This window comes from Andrographis paniculata, unplaced genomic scaffold (genome assembly GCF_009805555.1).
Source record: "Andrographis paniculata isolate CXL003 unplaced genomic scaffold, ASM980555v1 Contig79END, whole genome shotgun sequence".
Taxonomy (NCBI): Eukaryota; Viridiplantae; Streptophyta; class Magnoliopsida; order Lamiales; family Acanthaceae; genus Andrographis; species Andrographis paniculata.
The window spans coordinates 1,904,113-1,923,093 of NW_026137616.1; the positions used below are offsets into that span (position 1 = coordinate 1,904,113).

An 18,981-nucleotide genomic window follows, 5' to 3' on the forward strand; every position below is an offset into this window, starting at 1 on the left:
AAAATGTTTATTATTATTAATGATAACTCTCAATTGCTATTATTCAACTGTAGTCTAGCTAAATTATCGATCAAATTTAATAAATTAAATTCGATAAGACAAATTATACTTATGTGCTTATTGTTATAATCACATATTAATATAATAAAATACATAATATAATTCATATAATAAATATTACTCTTTTTATTATAAATTTAAAATGTACGTCAAAAGTATATGCTAGAAATTAAAAAAAACCTGTTTTTTTGTAAATATTTTTATTTTATGGAATTCTCAGTACATTTTAAAATAATATAAACCGATAAATAATTCATGCTAATTTAATTGTAACAATTTATAACAAGCCATTGCTGAATAGGGCTATCCCACCCTATTTTTTATTTTTTATTTTATAATATATTAATTTGTTCCTATATATGTCTCGCTCAATAATTGCTAAAAGTTGAATATATATATATATATATATATATATCCTTCAAATCCCTATAAAAGTTATTCAAGATAAATAAGAATTACCATGTTCATTACACAGTCACACACCTCTGTTCTATTCTGTTTTTACCTTTTTGGGGGATGATATTTAACCCTTGAAATAAAAAAGATTTCAGTTGAACTTGAGAAAATTGGCCATGAAGAGGGTTATTAGTGAAGCTTGAAGCTAAGGAGGACTAAATTATGTGATCGTAGCTGCGTGTGAAATGCGTGGCAGAGTGCGGGTTGTGATGCGCCGGGAACACAGCCCCCATTTTCAGCGCTGATTGGTGTTCTTTTGCGTAAATTCCAATCTGATTTCTAGATCTGGAGCTCCGCCTTTGCTTGCTCATCAATCCCGCGACTTTTGAGTTTCTCGGGTCGGAGGTGGCCTCTGATCACTCGCGGAATTGCTTGATTTCTGACCTTTCCATGATTCGATGTAAGCTACGGTGTCACTCGATTCTCGATCCTAATGGCCATGGGTGCCTCGACAGAATTATGAATTGCTTGATATCAATTTTCCGCTTTTGTCTGTTTATTTGCTTAATTTATGTGTCTTTTGATCTCTTCTCAAGTTGATTTTGTTTGAATGTTGAAATTTCTCCAGAGTTTAGGGGAACGTCTAATCATTTCGATGCCAATGCTGTTTGCTGTATCTGTTTAATTTTCTTATAATGATTGTATGCTATTTATAAATTTCCCAGCTTAGGGCGAGGATAGCTGTTCGAATAACTAACTCAAACCGTACGGAAGGCCTCTTCAACGGGCTGGCATTGAATAATGTCTGAAGAGGTTGAGGAAAGCAGTGTGGCAGTGGAGAACCATGATGTAGATTCGAAAAAACGTGATGGTGATCCGGGTAACTCAAGTAATTTGATGGATCAAAGTCAAGTCAAGGAGAATGGATATCACGGGGACATGGATTCTAATTACGGTCAAGACGAACTTGTACAGATGGTGGTAGAACTTAATTTCCAGAATGAATATATGAAGTCCCAATACGAGGGGTTGAAGGATCACCTGCTGCACTCTGACCAATCTGGTGGAAGAGAAGTTCAGGTTCACCATGTTTTGGGTGGTCAGGATGATCAGAAAAAGCTTGGTGGAGAATTAGAATCTCTAAGGAGAGAACTTGATGAGGAAAGGCAAACACGAGGTGCTGTGGAAGAGGCTCTGAAGCATCTAAGAGCAGCACATTCTGAGGCCGACATGAAAGCACAAGAGCTATCTGCCAAGCTTGCTGAAGGTTGGATGATCTTTTAGATATATATGTCAGATCTGAGATTGTCAGTAGCATTAATTTTTTTGTGGATTCAATATCTGTACTTTTAACCATGGATATGGTCCACCTTTAAAAAAAAAGTTGGATTGGTTTATAGCTTGATAGTTGATCAATAAGTGAAGATCAAATCTTGTTCTTTATCTAGGTTTATTGTTCGTTTGGACTAACCATTAAATTTTTTTTATTATTTTGGCACAGTTCAAGAGAAGATGAATCAAGAAATAAAAGAGCGGGATGAGAAATATTCAGAGCTCGATTCCAAGTTGAACAGGCTTCATAAAAGAGCTAAGCAACGCATTCAGGAGGTTCAGAAAGTAAGCTATCAATTTCACTTTTACTCATGTTATCCAGATATGTTGATTTATGATTTACCATTCCTCATTCTCCCTCTTTTGGTTTTTTATTTGATTGGCTTAGATGAGACATCACTATCATGGGTTTGTTCGTTACCTCATCAGTTAATTTGAGTGGTAGAAATAATGTATATTCTTGGTTCGAATGTTTATGTATAATTTGTGTTTTTCTATTTCTGTTTTCTCTGTGTTTACAACCCCCAACACTCCTATTTATGCATAATATGATATAATGGTTGAATTAATGATTAGTATAGTGGTATATATGTATCATATGAGTTTGTCGCTGTGTTTCTGTGTGTGTTTGTTCATTAGTTTGATTATGAATGGGGTGTGATAGTTGAATTCTGATTGTTTGCATTATGCAATGTTTCTTCCTGCATTAAGCCACAATTATTTGGTGCATTTTTGTTAACTTCAATAACTTTACTGGTCAACATGATTGTTTTGAAGCTAAAATGTCTGTAAGGTAGTAAGATACTAGGAGCCACCCTGTCCTAGGCATGGTGAAATTTACAAAATTAGTGGACATGTATCTCTTGTTGGGTAGGACAACTCCATCATGAAAAAATGCCTTCCATACTTTGGAACTTCTAGGAGCTAAACACTGATAATAAGATGCGTAAGGGCTGTGTTGGTCATCTGTAACTATCTGTGCCAAGACATCTGAATGGTTTCAGTGAAAAATTTGATCTATTCTATATCTCCACTTCCCAGTGTTCTGGAAGCTTTTATCTGATGGTTTTCTACATATCCTAAAAATTGATTAATCTAAGTTCCTAGCTTGTATATGCTGGTTTAAAGCTACACAACATACACTTACCTTGTGCTTTTATTTTGTTTGGTTTGTTCTCTCTCCTTTACATATATTCTCTTTTGAATGTGAGATGAACTTTTTTTTTTTAAATGTTTTGATTAGAGGGGTTCCTTTTACACTGAAAGTGCTTGGCATAATTTGATACTGTTTATCATTTGTTCTTTCATGCACATAAGCATAGATGGAGTTATCCATGTGATACAAAATAAAAGGAACTTGGCTTAAGTCAACTTCTTGAACTATTGGTATCCAAATTTCTGAGATGTAGCACTGTCATAAAGATTTTACTAGTTTGTCCTGAGAAAATTGAATACATCACTTTTAGTTCCACATCATTTTGGTAAGTTATGTTTGTTGGGTTGGCTGCTCCATGGTAATTGTTTTGACCCATTCAAGAAGACAATTTTTTTTGCCCCCTCATTCTGATGTTAACAAATCAAACAGTATAACATTTTTATCATTCATCATTGAGCTTATCTGAAATCCCATTAGTCTCATAATTAACTAGGAACTAGAGAACAGCTAATGGTATTAGTTGTGTACGCTCAACTCTAGTTGATAATTCTTTGGTATATCCAGTCTATCAGCCCCTGTTTGTCACTGTAAACATTCTTGGTCAACCAGGTTTAATGTTCTTATGGTAATAGTGTTTTTCAGAAGGTTAAGCGTTGCAATGAAGTTTCCTTTAAAGGATTCAGCTATAATTATGGTATTCCTTTTTCAGGAAAAAGATGATCTTGAAGCGCAGTTAAGTGAAGTTAAAGAGAAGTCTGACCTTGCGTCTTCCCAGCTGTCGGCATTACAACAAGAGCTAGATCGAACAAGACAACATGCAAATGAAGCACTGAAAGCAATGGATGGGGAGAGGCAACAACTGCGCAGTGCTAACAACAAGTAGAGTCTCCAGAAAGCTTTTTTGCTGTGATTTTCTTTTCTTTTATTAACTTATTATCATATCTTCTTTTTCAGTTGATCATTGATTTTCCTTTTACAAAAAAAATGATGTTTATCAAGATGGTTATTGTTGTGAAATTTAAAATTGTTTATATTAAGATTTTTCAACAGTGGTCACAATCATTCTGCAGTTCAGCGCTGATAGTTCTCCTGGATATAGCGTTTACTTATATTGTATTACAGCACAAGAATTATGCTAAGTAATCTGTATGGAAGATATGACATTCTCCACACCAGAAATATCATCTTACATGATTTTTAAAGTTATATTAATTTATTTTTTTGAAGTGGAAAATTATTTTAAGTGTGCTTTAAATTTCTGCCTTTGTATTTGGATTAAAAAGTTCTAGTAGATGCTTATTAGAAAAAGTTAGTCATTTACACATCAAGACATTCTTTTGTTTATTTGAAATTGTTTGATGAATTTCTCTTTATAGACTTCGAGACACCATTGAAGAATTACGACACTCACTGGTACCCAAAGAGAATGCTCTAGAGGCAATGCAGCAGTCCATTCAAGAAAAAGATCAGGTATTTCCTTATCCATGGTAAAGGTATCATTCTTCTGTTATTCTATCTTAATTATTTTTAACCTTGAATCCATTTACTTATAATTGATAAAATTCGTAATAAAATGTTTTCTTTACCCCCTCTCATATGAATCTGTATTGCCTTTTCACATATATTCATACACATTCTTTGCCCATATTTTTCTCTTTAACATAATCCATTTTTTATGAGTTTATCTTACTCCCCAAAACTTAATAAAGTTTATGTGCTTACTTGTCAGTTGTCACTATGTCATTGAGTGAAACTGGCAAATAGTGTTAAAAACAAATTGTAGTGTTTTCCATTATAATAAAGCACCCTATATAATGACAATATAATAAGCAAAAAGGAAAGCATATTGATATTCTGCTTTCTCTTGGGTACTCAGGTTCAAATACCTATGGATTTGATGTTTGCTTAATGCTTTCTCACCTATGAAATATTGTCAAAACAGTAAATATAGACTGTATATTATGGGTGTGTTGGTTTGGGGGTTTGAATTTTGAGTTGGGATTTGAATAGTAAAAATTTTGAATTTGAATAGTTGTATGATGTGATATAAATAGGTATTGATGTGATATTTTGAATGTAAAATTGATTTTTAGTATAATATAAAAAATAAAAAATAGGTGTTTGATTTGATGTTTTTTGGGGGAAAAAATTGGATGAATAGTGTATTTAAAATCCAATCCCCCAAACAAACACACCCTACATGTATACTGAAAATTTCACTGTTAAACATAATTGGTTCAATAATACTTGATTCCATCTAATGTAGCTTTTAACTAGGAACAAGGAAACATCCATTGGTAATTCGTTCACACGGAAACAAACATTGCTCATCTTTTGTATTTTAGATGTTAAGAAAGTGCAAGAACAAGATTTAACACTTATTTCTGAGTCCTAAGTTGATTGATAGAAACAAACATTGCTCATTTTTTGTATTTTAGATGTTAATAAAGTGCAGGAACAATTGGCATGAATGTTTGATGCAACTGTTGCACATACTTATAGGTCCACTCTTGTAGCAGTTAAGAGGAAGTTGTGTTAGATAGTAATTTTTCTACTATGATAGCATGGATAATGCAAACATTAAAAAATATGATGAGTAAGTTGGTTAATCATAATAGCTGTTTTTTTGCTACTACTCTAGCTTGGAAAATATCAAGAAATATAATGGAAAATTTGGTTAATCATGGGTTTGTTTACTTGTGTATTTTTCTAGTTTTTGTGTTTTTGGTTTTGATGTTTTTGAGGTGAAATAGTTCTTAAATTTGATGTTTTGAATAAAAATAAGTGTTGATGTGATGATTGTGAAGGAAAATTGAGAAATTGAAGGGGAAAAAGAAAAAAGAAGGTAAACAAGCCCCATAATAGTTGGTAAAACAAATATTATTTGGGACATTTAATCCACTTGAAGAAGTACCTCATTCGAGACTCTCTTCTTTCTGGTATTGAATTCTTTCACTTATGCTAATATATAATTATTACTTTCTCTCCAAAAAGAAATAAAAAATAAAAACAACTTATTTGGCCTTCACTGATGAGCAAGTGCCTGAATAATGTTCAGTTTTGTTGATCAGAAAGGTCAATCTTTTAATCTTTTTATAATTGAAAGTTAGGGTTCTGTTGTTACCCCATGTATCCCAAGACTTAAGCACAGGCGCCAGTCTATATATTCTTAATTTCAGGCATAGGCTCAAACAATGTCCTTTAGTAAATGCAGTGTAATGTCTGCCTCCGTGGCTCCATCTATATAAATATTGATTTTTATACTAACACAATTATTTTCTACTTAGTGTCAACATTTGTACATATAGATAAAGTAATTAAGGGTGTGTTCGTTTGTGCTTTTGTTTTTGTTTTTGGTTTGATATTTTTGAGGTGGTGAAAAATAGTTGTTGGATGTTATGTTCTGTATGAAAATAGATGTTGGCTGTGATGTTTTTGAAAGGCAAATGAAAGATTGAATAATAAAAAAAAATAGGAGAAAAAAACATGAGAACAAACCCTAAATTCATGAAGTTTATGATTTGATTATTTGTTGCCTATATATTTACTAATAAAAAGATTGACAATTTAGTGTCTCGTTAAGAGTATTTACCTCATGTATATGTATGACAATATGAGCTGTGTATGTTTTCCCCTAGATGTTGGAAGAGATGCGAGGTTTACTTCAGGCAGCTGATGAAAAACGTCAATTGTCAATTGAGGAACTCTCTCTAAAGCACCAAAAGGTAAAGTGCGTGCTCTTTTTACTATTTTGAAACTTAATTTTCTTATCTTCAGGTCGCCCTACTTCAGATTGCACCTTACTGACTTTCTAAACTTCACTTGTACCTAAAGCAAGTAGAGGATATGCAAGCTCAAATTGCTGAAGTTTTGGCGGAGAGAAGTCGAGCAGCTGAAACAATATCATCTCTTAGGGTATGCTTCAAGATCTTGCTCTTTTTCATGATTTCTGATAATAATAGTGTTGTAGTAATTTTATAAATCTTTTCCTGTGTTGTAAAAGTTTTTTCTGAATATTTTATTGTCATCTTATTACTATTCCCATGCATCCTGCAAGCAGGAGTTAATGAGGCCCCCAGAAAATATCAAGTGCTAAATATTTTTCTATTTCCAGACTTTGGTTGCCGAGAAAGACACTAAAATTGCAGAGATGGATGCAGCTTCAAGTGGTGAAGCAGCACGGCTTAGAGCTGCAATGGAAACTTTAAAGGGAGAGCTAACTCATATCAGAGATGAAAATGTAGGTTTTGTACTCTGCACATATTTGCCATGTTGATGTAATGAATTAGGCAACAATGGTTTTCCTACCCTGATAAGCTCCCATCATAAAACAATTAGTAATAAATATCTTCTGCATAGGTGTAGAAATTTCGTTCATATATCCAGTATCGAAGTATTTCGTATTAGTTATTCAACTTATACTAAAATGTAAACATCTTCTCATAAAACAGGCATGATTTTTACTTGAGAAATATGGTTAAGATGTAGTTCTTACTTGTCTGTCCCTTGACCTGGTAATTATTGCCTTATTTTATGGGTCAACCAACATATTAAGTTATCCATAATTATATGGAATGCCACCATCCGTCCATGCACGCTTTTGTTTATCTTGGTGAATATATGATATAGGTTTATTAGCTTTCTAAGAGATTGGGTGGTCATTGGAAAGGATGTTGCTTAATATACAAAAACTAGTCCCCCATTATAATTGAATGATAAATTTTAAAATATGGCAAAAAAATCAGTAGTTGGAGTTAAGCTTAATTCGTTTAAAATTGTTGGATAGTGCTTGTTTTTTCTGTCTGGATAATTAATTATAATATTGGTTTCAAGTAGTGATCCAGAGCGCTGTCATTTAACAATGTTGCACTGTAAAACATAAAGTATGTATTTAACATGAGCGGATGATGTATACATCTGTTTCTTATGTCACATTCAGGAGAAAGAAAAAGAAGGTTTAGAAGCCACGCTCCAGTCCTTGAGATCAAAGCTGGAGATTTCTGAGAGTAGCAGGATACGGGCTGAAGTTGAAGCAGCGAAATTAAGAAGTAAGTCTTCCTCCTCTCTCTGACACCTTAGTTTTCGGTTAGGGTATGAATCACCAATTTCATACATATGTGCATCACACATATTCAGGTCAATTGGAGTTGGAGCTTTCTGTTCAAACTCAGAAGCTGAGCGCAAAAGATTCTGAGATTAACGAAGCCAAAGAAAAGGTTCTTTTCTCTTTCCTTTCTTTCCCTAACCATATTAAATTCCCACTTATGCCAAATATAAGAACACTTACAGCTCTATTCTTGTTTAATTTTGATGAATTTGGCTGTCTATATTCATCTAAAACTTAGACATGGAAGTTAGTTAATCTGATGACCAGTTTCCCCTAACACGCTACAACTAAAATGTTGCTCAGGCTTTATTTTTCATCCTATGGCATGACTTCATTGTAATTTATATATCTTATACTACCTCCGTTCGGCTCTAAGGGTCTCATTTACTTTTTGCGTGTTGATCTTTGAATATTAATTATTATATGAAAACGTAGTAAAATTAAGGAAAAAGAGCAAAAATACTTCTATTAGTATCTGATAATACTATTGTAATGACATTTATACAAAAAATTATATAAATATAAGAATATTTTTAATGTTAAGTACAATGACACAAAAGATAAATGAGAATCTTAGAGTCGGACAAAGTGATTATTTAAGTCTATAAAACAATTATTGTTTAATCCATGGAAAAATAAATACTTAGTAAATCGTCTATTCAAATATTGGTTTATGGTTTTATAAAATGTGGAACTGAAGTTGAATTTTATAAAATGTGGTTTTGGTTATAGTTTGTTCACAAGTCTTGTCTTTGATCGAAAACTGACGGGTTTGAACCATTTTTGGAACCATGTGGACAAGTCTAATTGTGTCATTGTGATGAGTTCTTTAAAAAAGGAAAAAAAAAAAATCTTAAATTTCTCATCTATTTATCTTCTTCTCCATGGTTTCACCTTGTAGATAAAGAGCATCGAGAGTGAATTTGCTTCATACAAAGTTCGGGCTCATGCATTGCTTCAAAAGAAGGATTCAGACCTCGCTGCTGCTAGGGACAATGATCAATTAAAAGCACTTGAGGAAGCCCTTAAGGTTAAAGCAGTGATTTAATTACTTGTCAAACATACATGAAAGTATCCTTGATATAAAGTATTGAATTTCTCTTATTTCATGGTATTCAGGAAGCTGAGAAGGAGATATTGTTAGTATCTGCAGAGAAGGACAAGGTTCTCCAAGATGTGAAAGATGCTTTGACTAATTCTGAGAAGGAAATTTCCAGCAGGTGACCATATCATATACTACATCATGATATGTGGATTGCATGTGCATATTTCAAATATCCTGGATTTATATGCATAAAGCATATAATTTTAATCTTCATAAAACTTTGATGGTTTGATGAGCGGAAATTGGCAATCCCTACTATCTGGTATTCTAGTTTATGCAATTCAACTTATTTGATCAATTATTAACATTTTCTGACATTGCGTGTATGTGTGCATGTATAATATTGAATCAAAAGGAAGATCTTGTTCTGTTATTTGTCATTTGGTCAATAATAATGATACTCCCTCCATCCTGTATTTTTGTTTTTATTTACTTTATATCTACTTTTTACATGTAGATTTTATAATATTATTTATATTATATATGTAGTGCAATAGAAGAGTGACATAAAATTTTACCCCTAGTGATGTTTTTGTAATGTAGTTCAATTATGTTGATGGAATTGTTGTGATAATAGGTAAGATGTATTTTTTTTCCCTTTTTTTTAAAGACCACAGTTACTAAAAAGAAAATGGATAGATTTATTTAGGACCGATCAAAATAGCAAAATTGATAGATTGATTCTGGATGGATGGAGTATATATATTTTGTATGCATATGTATTAACACTAATTTTCATTAAATTCAATTTTCTTCTTCTTTAAAACTTCTAATAAATTAATAGGTTTTTCTAACAAATAGATGTGATTCATCTGTGTACAACTATTATTAAAATTAAAAATTAACATGGGAGGAATCCAAGTGCCGAGCTCTATTCATTGAACATAAATGAAAAACCATGAATATAATATTTGATGAGTTCCTATGTATCACATCATTCATCATCGGCAGAGACAATATCATTCTGAACAATAGTTTCTCAAGAGATGACATTCTATATTATGTCAAATTCATTATTAGTTGTGGTGAATGCAGTTAATTATATGTATGCATATTCCTATGCCTGCACACATGCTAGACTTTTTTGGATAAGTTGAAAACCGTCAGCATCACTTGAGCAGTTATTTACTACAAAAGATGTTAAAGAGTTACTTATAAATTTATAATATGTACGGTGACAATCCCTCCTGGGATTCAGGAAATGCAGTCCTAGGTATTTCATGAGCATCAGTTTGAGAGGTTTCGGTTCACTTTTTTCTTATGTATTCAGGTCACTTCACGTGAAATTGAAATTCTTGATGCTGAAGGAATTCATAATCAATTGCTATGTTCAATTTCCCATTGCTCTGATTTATTTACTTGGACTTACACAGGGATGAAGCTCTCAGCACTGCTGAAAAGCAGATCAAGAGCTTGCAACTGAAGTTGGACTCTGCTCTTTCCATGCACCAATCTGAGAAAGAAACATGGGACAAAAGCCTACAAGATGTTGAACAAACATGGCGATGTACCTACACAATCTTCCCCTTCTAAAGCTTATTCAGATAAAATATTTTCCTTTGTTTTTTAAATTCTATGCAGGTAGATTATGTTTTGACCAACTTGAGTAATGTTTGCATAGTGAGATGTGAAACACTGGAAAGACAAAGCGAGGAGTCCTCTAGCCAAAACTCACTAAAAGAAATAGAAGATTTGAAGTCAACTTGTAAAAGGCTGAAGGTAGAATCCCTTGCTGTTATCTTTAATATTAAATATTGTATTCAATTCTTGTAATTGAGCGTTCTATTCCATAGGAAGAACAAAATTCTTTTCAAGATCTTGCTGATAAAATGTTGGAGGAGAAAGACAAAGAGATATCTAGGATTTTGGATGAGAATAAAAATCTTCGTCAGTTGCTGGATTCAAAGTCATCTGTATGCACTTCTTCTCTAAACAAATTGTATACTTTCAGTTTTTTTTTTTTCTGTCTACGTATTCTTATGTAGTTGTTACGAAATTGCTCTAAAAGGATGGCAATAAGATTGCAGAATTAGGATGAGAATTTTGACTCCTGTTATTAATTTTCAGGTCGAATCCCAGGATGAAAGAACAGGTAATAGGATCTGTTTTCAAGTTGTGAGTGTGGTATTATTGCCAGAACTTATGTTAAACCTAACAAAAAGTTGACTTAGTCCAAATTTACCCTTTGGATGGATGGCTGCAGCTTTTCAAAAGCAGGAAGCTTGCAATGCTAGTACTTCAATGGCGGAGCAACAAATACTAGTAAGCAGCTTCTCTTTCTTGGAGTCTTCATTCTTCAGTTAATGTTCTTGACACTGAAGCATGTCCTTTCTATAGTTTCTGTATCTCTAACAATCTCATGAACTAATTTCTAATTGTGAATGGTTTTGTGCGCACTGTATTTTATGATAATTATTGTGACAAACTGCTCTTTAGTGGAAGGATTGGATTGCTTCATCTTTATCAGCTAGTTTTTTAGGGAAATTCTGTTGTGACAAAATGATGGAAATGGGATATACTCTGTAGAAGAATATTTCTGTATACTTCATTTGAATATTGTACAGACCTATGCATATCGAATTAGAAACATTCTACTCATGTATGTAATCTGCAAGATGCATGAAGCTTTTTGTCATGCTCTAGAGAACCACTGAAAATAAGTGATTTCGCTTTACTCTGATAATATGAAATCTTTCCCTTTTGGGGCTACACTCAAAGTTTCCTGCACGAATCATTTGGAATCATGTTTTTAAAGAAGAGTTGTTATTTCAGATTTTGGCTAGACAACAAGCACAGAGGGAAGAGGAGCTTGCTCAAACACAGCGACATATTCTTGCACTTCAAGTATGTCACTCTGCAAAAAGCTGGATGAGAATTACTTAATACATTCTATCGATTGCTGCAATTCTATATGGATTTATTACTATTTTTTTTTCAATGGAAATAAACATCTAATTTAGATCAGCGAATAAATTTTGGGGACCATACAGGGCTATCTTAATATGATTGGGAGTAGAAAACTGAAAATAATATCTAAACTAATGTTAAAAAAAAAAGAATAAGCCAGAAAAACTAGTAACATTGCTTATTTTTATATTTTATTTTCTGCTGAACCTTGTTGAGATGAATAAACACCTGAGCTTTTAATGTTTTGAATGCAGGAAGAAATTGAGGAGTTGGAGCATGAAAATCGCCTTCACAGGCAACAGGTACTACATTATGCTAATTGTATCCAATCGAAGCATCTGAGTATATGTGAATGAGAGTGTCTACAAAAGTTTCTAGGCTTAAAACGTACAGAGTCATTAATTATGAGCATTGAATCACTTTTCATTTGGTTCTATCTTATATGGTATCTTTTAACTAGCTCAATTCAAAGATTATCTAATAATGACTTTTGGCTATTGACAAATGTGAACGAGGATCATGTCTACAAGTTTGTGATATCTGAAGTATACTGTATGTTTAAACACTTTCTGTTGCTTAAATGCACTCACTGATTTTTCAGTGTTTTCCTGTATAACACAATACACGAATAATTTTTTCAAAAATGGTGGCGGGCAACACATGAACAAATGACCATTTGGATGAAAACCTTGATCTCGCTTATATGTTCAGTTTTATCCCTAGATGTCTCAGTTCTTAAACATGACTTTAGTTCTTGTCATAGAATGCCAATGCCATTGAAAATCTTAAATTTATCTTTCTAATGCATTTCACCCAAGCGAAGCAAGTTGAGTTCTTCCTTTTGACTGCATTCTAAAGAGATTTTGACTCATATTTTAATTGTAGTTTTACCACTTGAAATGAGATCGATTATTACTTCATTAAATCTTTCTTGTGATGCAGGAAGCCATGCTGAAGGAGGAGCTCCGGAACATGGAGAGAGTGCAAAAGAGGGAAGGGGTGGACCTGACATACCTTAAAAATGTCATCTTAAAGCTTCTAGAGACTGGTATCTTTATATCCATTTTCCTTCGTCGCCCCTGCTTTTCCATTTGCATGATTCCCTTCCCCAAAACATCAACTGCACAAAATTTGTGGCTTTAATTTCTAGATTGAACAATAACAATAATTAGACTTTTCTCTATATTTAATGTTACTGACCAGGGTCAAAAAAATTTCTTGAAATTCTGGTTTTAAAATTACATGTGAATTATTTAGTAGGGCATCTCCTTTCCTTAACCCCAATCTTAGTGTAAGTATTTACCTATTCCATTAATGACAATATAATTTTTCCTAAGATTTATTTGGAAGACAACAATAATTTTGGGTTATATTCCTACACTTTAGAGGTATTCGAAGGTTTTCAACTTTTTCCAGGGATAGAATTTGTAATCAGGCTACTTGATTTGTCATCTAAGCTGTCATGGTTTCATAAGATCAATGATCTATTAGAACACAAGAGCCTTCAAGTGTTTAAACATGCCAAATCTATTCTCATTTCAAACTGCGCCACAAGTTAGGATGGAGAACTCGCGCGCGAAAGCAACCTATAAACTGATGCAACAAGGGAAATAGTGATTGTGCTTGGGAATTTTTCGACAAACAATGTGGCTCACAAAGCAGATCACATGAAGTCCTTTTCTTTCATTGTTGGCTGCCTAATTCGAGATATTTACGATTTTGTTTTCATTACTGTTTTAACTTTTAACTGCTGGTTTGGTTGAGCAAATGCATGCTCACATAAGATTTTTGTGTCCGAATTACTAGGTGAAGTAGAGAGGCTTCTACCTGTAATTGCAATGCTTCTTCAGTTCAGCCCCGACGAGGTAATTTTGCCCTTTACCTTTTTCCTAGTCGATGCTCTACTGTTGCATAGACTGCTTACTTCCCCAACTTCCAATACATTCTCACTAGCCAAAATCCACAAATGTCGATCCAAGAGCTAATAACCCGGGGTACATATGTGTATGTATTTGTATTCTTGCAGATGCAGAAATGTCAACAAGCCTATCGCTCTTCAATGGAAGTTGCAGCGAGCCCTTCAACCGATTCTGGGAGGTCACTCTTTTCTCGACTCACATTTTCATAGCAAATTCGAGAGTGTAGAGGTGAGACACGGAGAGAGATTCCGGTGCTGCTTCATTCATTCCATTCCTGAATTTTCCATTGTTCATGCGATGCAATGCAATGCAAATATTTTAGATTGCTGTCTTGAGAACAGAATACGCCAGCGAGCAAATGATGATAAAAATGATAGCTTTAGAGACAGTTAACACAGTGTAGCGTGCAATTGGTTTGTTTGGTGGTTACCAAGTGTTTGTTGTACAAACTGGATACAATTTTCCATAACCTTCCAATCTCTCCATTATTATTATATTATCAATTCAATTAATTTAACGTGTCATTATTTGAGTTTTTTCTTTTCCATGAATTTTAACTACATTTAGTACAATCTTTGTATGTGAGTTTCGTGGTTATTATTGGAGGCAGAGGTGATAATTCGGCCTTATTTACTTTGATAATCAATTAACTGAAAGTTGTATATATTTTTGTTCTATAAAATCTACCCTATTACTTTATATATATATATATATATATATATGAAATCTACTTTTGATAAAGAGCAAGAAAGTGTTCCTGTGACTTGCACTAGGACTCCAGGCAAATTTAAAAACAGTGGATGTTTTCTATCTAAATGTGTTTAAACATGCAGGCACCACGACACCATAGACAAGCCAACTATTGAACATTAATATTGCAGAAACATGTAGCTAACACACGGGAGTCAGAACCCTAAAATAAACCAAATGCTTCGGTCTTAAAGAAGTGACAAGAGAGCAGAACACACATAAGACATAACAAATAAGAGACAAATAGCAATCGAGAGGAGGTTGGAATCTCAAACCTAAGCAAACATGACTTAAAAGCCCTCACAACAACTCTCATGTAGAAAAGCAATCGCTACTAGCTTGATGGTACCTTTTCACCGGGAACCACGTGCATAGTTTCTTTCAACAGGAGAAAATGACCTGGACCTTTCTCTTCTGTACCTTCCCCCGGATGGGGACCGTCTAGGGGAGTAATCCCGTCCACCTCTGTAAGGGGAGCGCCTTGGAGATCTCCGGGGGCCATAATCATCACGGCTTGAACCCCCACGGTATCTACCACGATAACCTTCAGCAAAGCAATATGTTAGTTTTCATGTCAAAATAAATGGTAACCCCATGTAATGACACAAAACAACTCACCATCACCCCGAGTGCTGCTTTTGAGCCCAAGATAGTGACCAGGAGTGGGTGTCCTTGCTCGCTTCCTCCGTGACTAAAAAGATAAATATACATTGTCTTACTTCGTGTAATCTACTTAAATTAAAGCACATTTGACAGGTTGAGTAGAGATAGAGAAAAATCATATTCTGCAGGCACCATCACGACAAAGACTCGGAAAACTACACATACGACTCTAATTAGCTTTTGTAGAATGCATATGAGAGTAACACACGCTTGAGGTGACTCGGAAAAAGCACACTTACGACACATTTGCCTAATTAATAAAATTATAGAAAACACGAAGACAAAGAAGATATCAATGCCTGGTATGTGATACCATAAAAGCTTGATTACAATGTTGTCAAAGACCGTTGATTAATTGAGAGTTGATTGTTTGCTGAGGTTGTATAGTTGTTGGGCAATAAAGATGCTATTTAGTTGTTGATCAGATGCAATTGAAAAGCTGTTTTAGCTTGTGGCGATGGATGGGACTGATCATCTTTGATTTCTGCCAACATAGCTGACGGAATATCTTCTGAATATAACCAGAAAACCTTCAGGTCAAACGTATCGATTTAACAAAGTGGCCAGATCAGACGCCAGTTTCTACCAGACTAGTGATTTACCTTTTCAACAGTTATGTATCGGCCTTCCAACACTGATTGGTTGAGATGTTTGATGCAGCGGTTGGCATCTTCAAGGGAGTCCATAGTAATAAATGCAAAGCCACGAGATACTCGAGAACGAGGCTCCACAACCAGAAATACTGATTTCACCTATAGAATGGAGCCGTAAAGAACATGAGTAGTGCAAAAAAGTGGTTCCAGTAAATGCAAAAGGTATTTAAAGAACATCAGAACGATTATAAGATTAAAATAAATAAAAAACCAATAAGTTATAGTTATATCTACAGGTACCAACAAATCAATAGAGCTTCAATATCTTCTATGTAGAAAAAACTGGCCTTACTTTGCTCAGCATTTCATCATACCAGGATTAAAATGTGTTTATGCGTAAGATCAAACCTTTCCTTCCCGAGAGAAATGATCTTCAAGGTCTCTTTCAGTAACCCTTGTAGATAAGCCAGTCACATAAAGAGTATTACCAGGGTTACCAGCATCAACCCTGCACAGGTACCGAGGTAAAGCAACAACACTCATAACTATTACTGTCAATGGATAAGAGTTTGACCAACACAAAACATATTACACAATACTGCATCTAACCTGCTACGACCTCTTGATGCAGATCTGGACCGGGACCTGGACCTGGGTCTTTCCTTAGGTCTAGACCATGACCTAGACCGAGATTTGGACCGGGATCTTGACCTCGATCTAGATCTTGAGTTTTGCTCCCATGGAGAAGGGGAGCGAGCATACCTAAAAACAGATTGCATTAGGCTGTACTAACTGTCAACTATAATTGGAAGGGAACATCACAATTATAACTTCTTGGATCCTAAAAGATACAAGTATTTCAGGAACCTATGGAAAATAGAAATTGCACGGTAATCAGCTTGCACCACATTCAAAGAGAAAAACTATCCAATCAACTCGATGACATAAGTTCTCAAGTTCAACATAGTAGATTGATGGACGACACAAACTGCTCCACATCAAAGTTCAACATAGAATTATATCATAAATAAAATGATTATTAGTAATTTGTTTGTCCATAGATTTAAATCTTCCCAAAAATATGAATACAGACCTACCAGGCTACCACACAGTTTATATTTATTTATTTATAACCGATGCAAGTGAGTTTATATTCTCAAAAAGCTTTAGTCATTTAATAACAAAAGAGATTCACGCAATCTCCCAATCAAAACGGGGAAAATCCTTTTAAGGAGGATTTTCCTTCTAATGTAAACTTAAAAAAGCTTGCAGACAAATTTCATAAATTTCACTTCTCACATTCCAATGGTTGAACAATCACAGCTGCATCCAACATGCCAAGGTTGTCACGGCGCCCTTTTGCGGCGTGGCGCCTGTGAACCGCCATACCGCCATGGCGATAAAATGGCGAACACAGCGCACATGTATAAAATCTTTTATATATTATATGTTATAAGAAATTAATGACTATAATTATTAATTTTATAGTAACATGCCAAGAAAATACAAAATAAAATAAAAATAAATAAATAATTTGAAATTTAAAAATAAATAATAATGTAAAACCCAAAAGACTAATATTAATAGTATAATAAATGAATAATAGAACTACCAGAGCAATGAAGTAGATAACAAATTAAGAAATATAAGAAATAGTAAAAAAAAACTCCATGATGTGATGTGCGGCTATTAGCGACTAGACCAGAAGAGAGGGGAGAGAGATGAGAAGGGGAGTGGCTGCACAAAGCAGTGAACATTAGCAACTAGACCAGAAGAGAGCAGGGAGAGAGATGAGAGGGGAGAGAGAGGATGACAAGTTAAGGTTCAGTTTCAAGGTTGATGTCGAAGCGGTTTTGAGGCTTGGGTTTGGCTTTACAAGGCTCTGGGCTAGCCTTTCCAGTGCCATGGCATCGCCCTGGCGTTGCCACGGCGTTGCTTAAGCACCTCCAAACACTCTTCTGTAATAAGGCGAGGCGAAGTGTTGCGGTGCCCCCTAAAAGGCGCCATGATGCCATGGCGGGCCCATGGCGACGCTGTGACAACAATGCAACATGCTACTATCGAATCAAACACGGCTTTAAAGCATCATATAACCAAAATAACTTATGAAATGAAAACCCACAAATGAACCACCAAAAACAAAAAGGAGACAAAACTCGAAGGTTACAACCCGGAAGGATAAAAGATTACTGACATTTAAATCAAACAAGCAGCCTAACTCGGAACAATTGCGCGACCAAAAATTACAAGCATCCAACCTAGAATCGTACCTAATAAATAAAACAAAACCCTAAAGGCCGTCGAACTCCAACATATAGATCAGAAACACAAGGACAAATATAAGGAAACGGAAATCCAACCTAACGAGGGAAAAATCGGAAAGAACAAACAGAATACAAAAGTCTTACCGTTTGCGAGGAGAATCGGCCTGCAAAATAATCAAAATTCACGATATTATCAACATCTACCATCCGGAGAAAAACACAAACGAGACCAAATTCTATTGAATCAGATAGAGATCTCACCATAGCGCAGCAGTTGGAGATGAACAAACCCTAAACCCTTTCGCCTGGCTCACAAGGTGAAACTGCAATCTCCTTGACCTTTCAAACTTTCTTAAAATCGAAATACAAATATTTATTCGATTCGATTTGCGAGAGAAAGAAAGATCTCGGGGTTTAATGTTTCAGTTATTTGCAGTTTACACCCTTCTTAAATAGTTAACTTCGAAATAACCCACATGAAAAGTGAATTGTGCATTTTGCTCCTCATAACTCATAAGTAAAAAGTGTAAATAAAAAACAAGAAAAAGAAGTGTGTGTTTCTTTTTCAAATAAACTAAAAACAAAACAAACAAGCGATTTTGTCATTGATTTTGTATGTTATTTAAATAATATTTTAAATATAATATTGTAAGATAAAACAATAAATAATGATGATATAATTTTTATTTTTTATTTAAAAAAAAACAAATAAATAATTTTGCACTTTGT

At 34.2% G+C, this 18,981-nt stretch overlaps 1 protein-coding gene and 1 pseudogene across 1 annotated transcript; one reads left to right on the top strand and one right to left on the bottom strand.

The window, feature by feature from the left end:
* Window positions 1-571: 571 nt before the first annotated feature.
* Window positions 572-14,494, top strand: LOC127240080 (protein GRIP). The gene is made up of 22 exons (XM_051258532.1): window positions 572-916; window positions 1,182-1,723; window positions 1,958-2,073; window positions 3,654-3,823; window positions 4,321-4,414; window positions 6,583-6,669; window positions 6,779-6,859; window positions 7,059-7,184; window positions 7,884-7,992; window positions 8,081-8,160; window positions 8,953-9,081; window positions 9,171-9,271; window positions 10,530-10,663; window positions 10,778-10,875; window positions 10,950-11,069; window positions 11,224-11,248; window positions 11,360-11,418; window positions 11,929-12,000; window positions 12,318-12,365; window positions 13,006-13,111; window positions 13,870-13,928; window positions 14,090-14,494. Exons 2-22 carry the CDS (start codon window positions 1,258-1,260, stop codon window positions 14,189-14,191), a joined length of 2,382 nt encoding a protein of 793 aa, XP_051114489.1. The 5' UTR covers window positions 572-916; window positions 1,182-1,257; the 3' UTR covers window positions 14,192-14,494.
* A 337-nt stretch (window positions 14,495-14,831) lies between these two features.
* Window positions 14,832-18,675, bottom strand: LOC127240081 (serine/arginine-rich splicing factor SR45a-like; annotated as a pseudogene).
* Window positions 18,676-18,981: the final 306 nt, after the last annotated feature.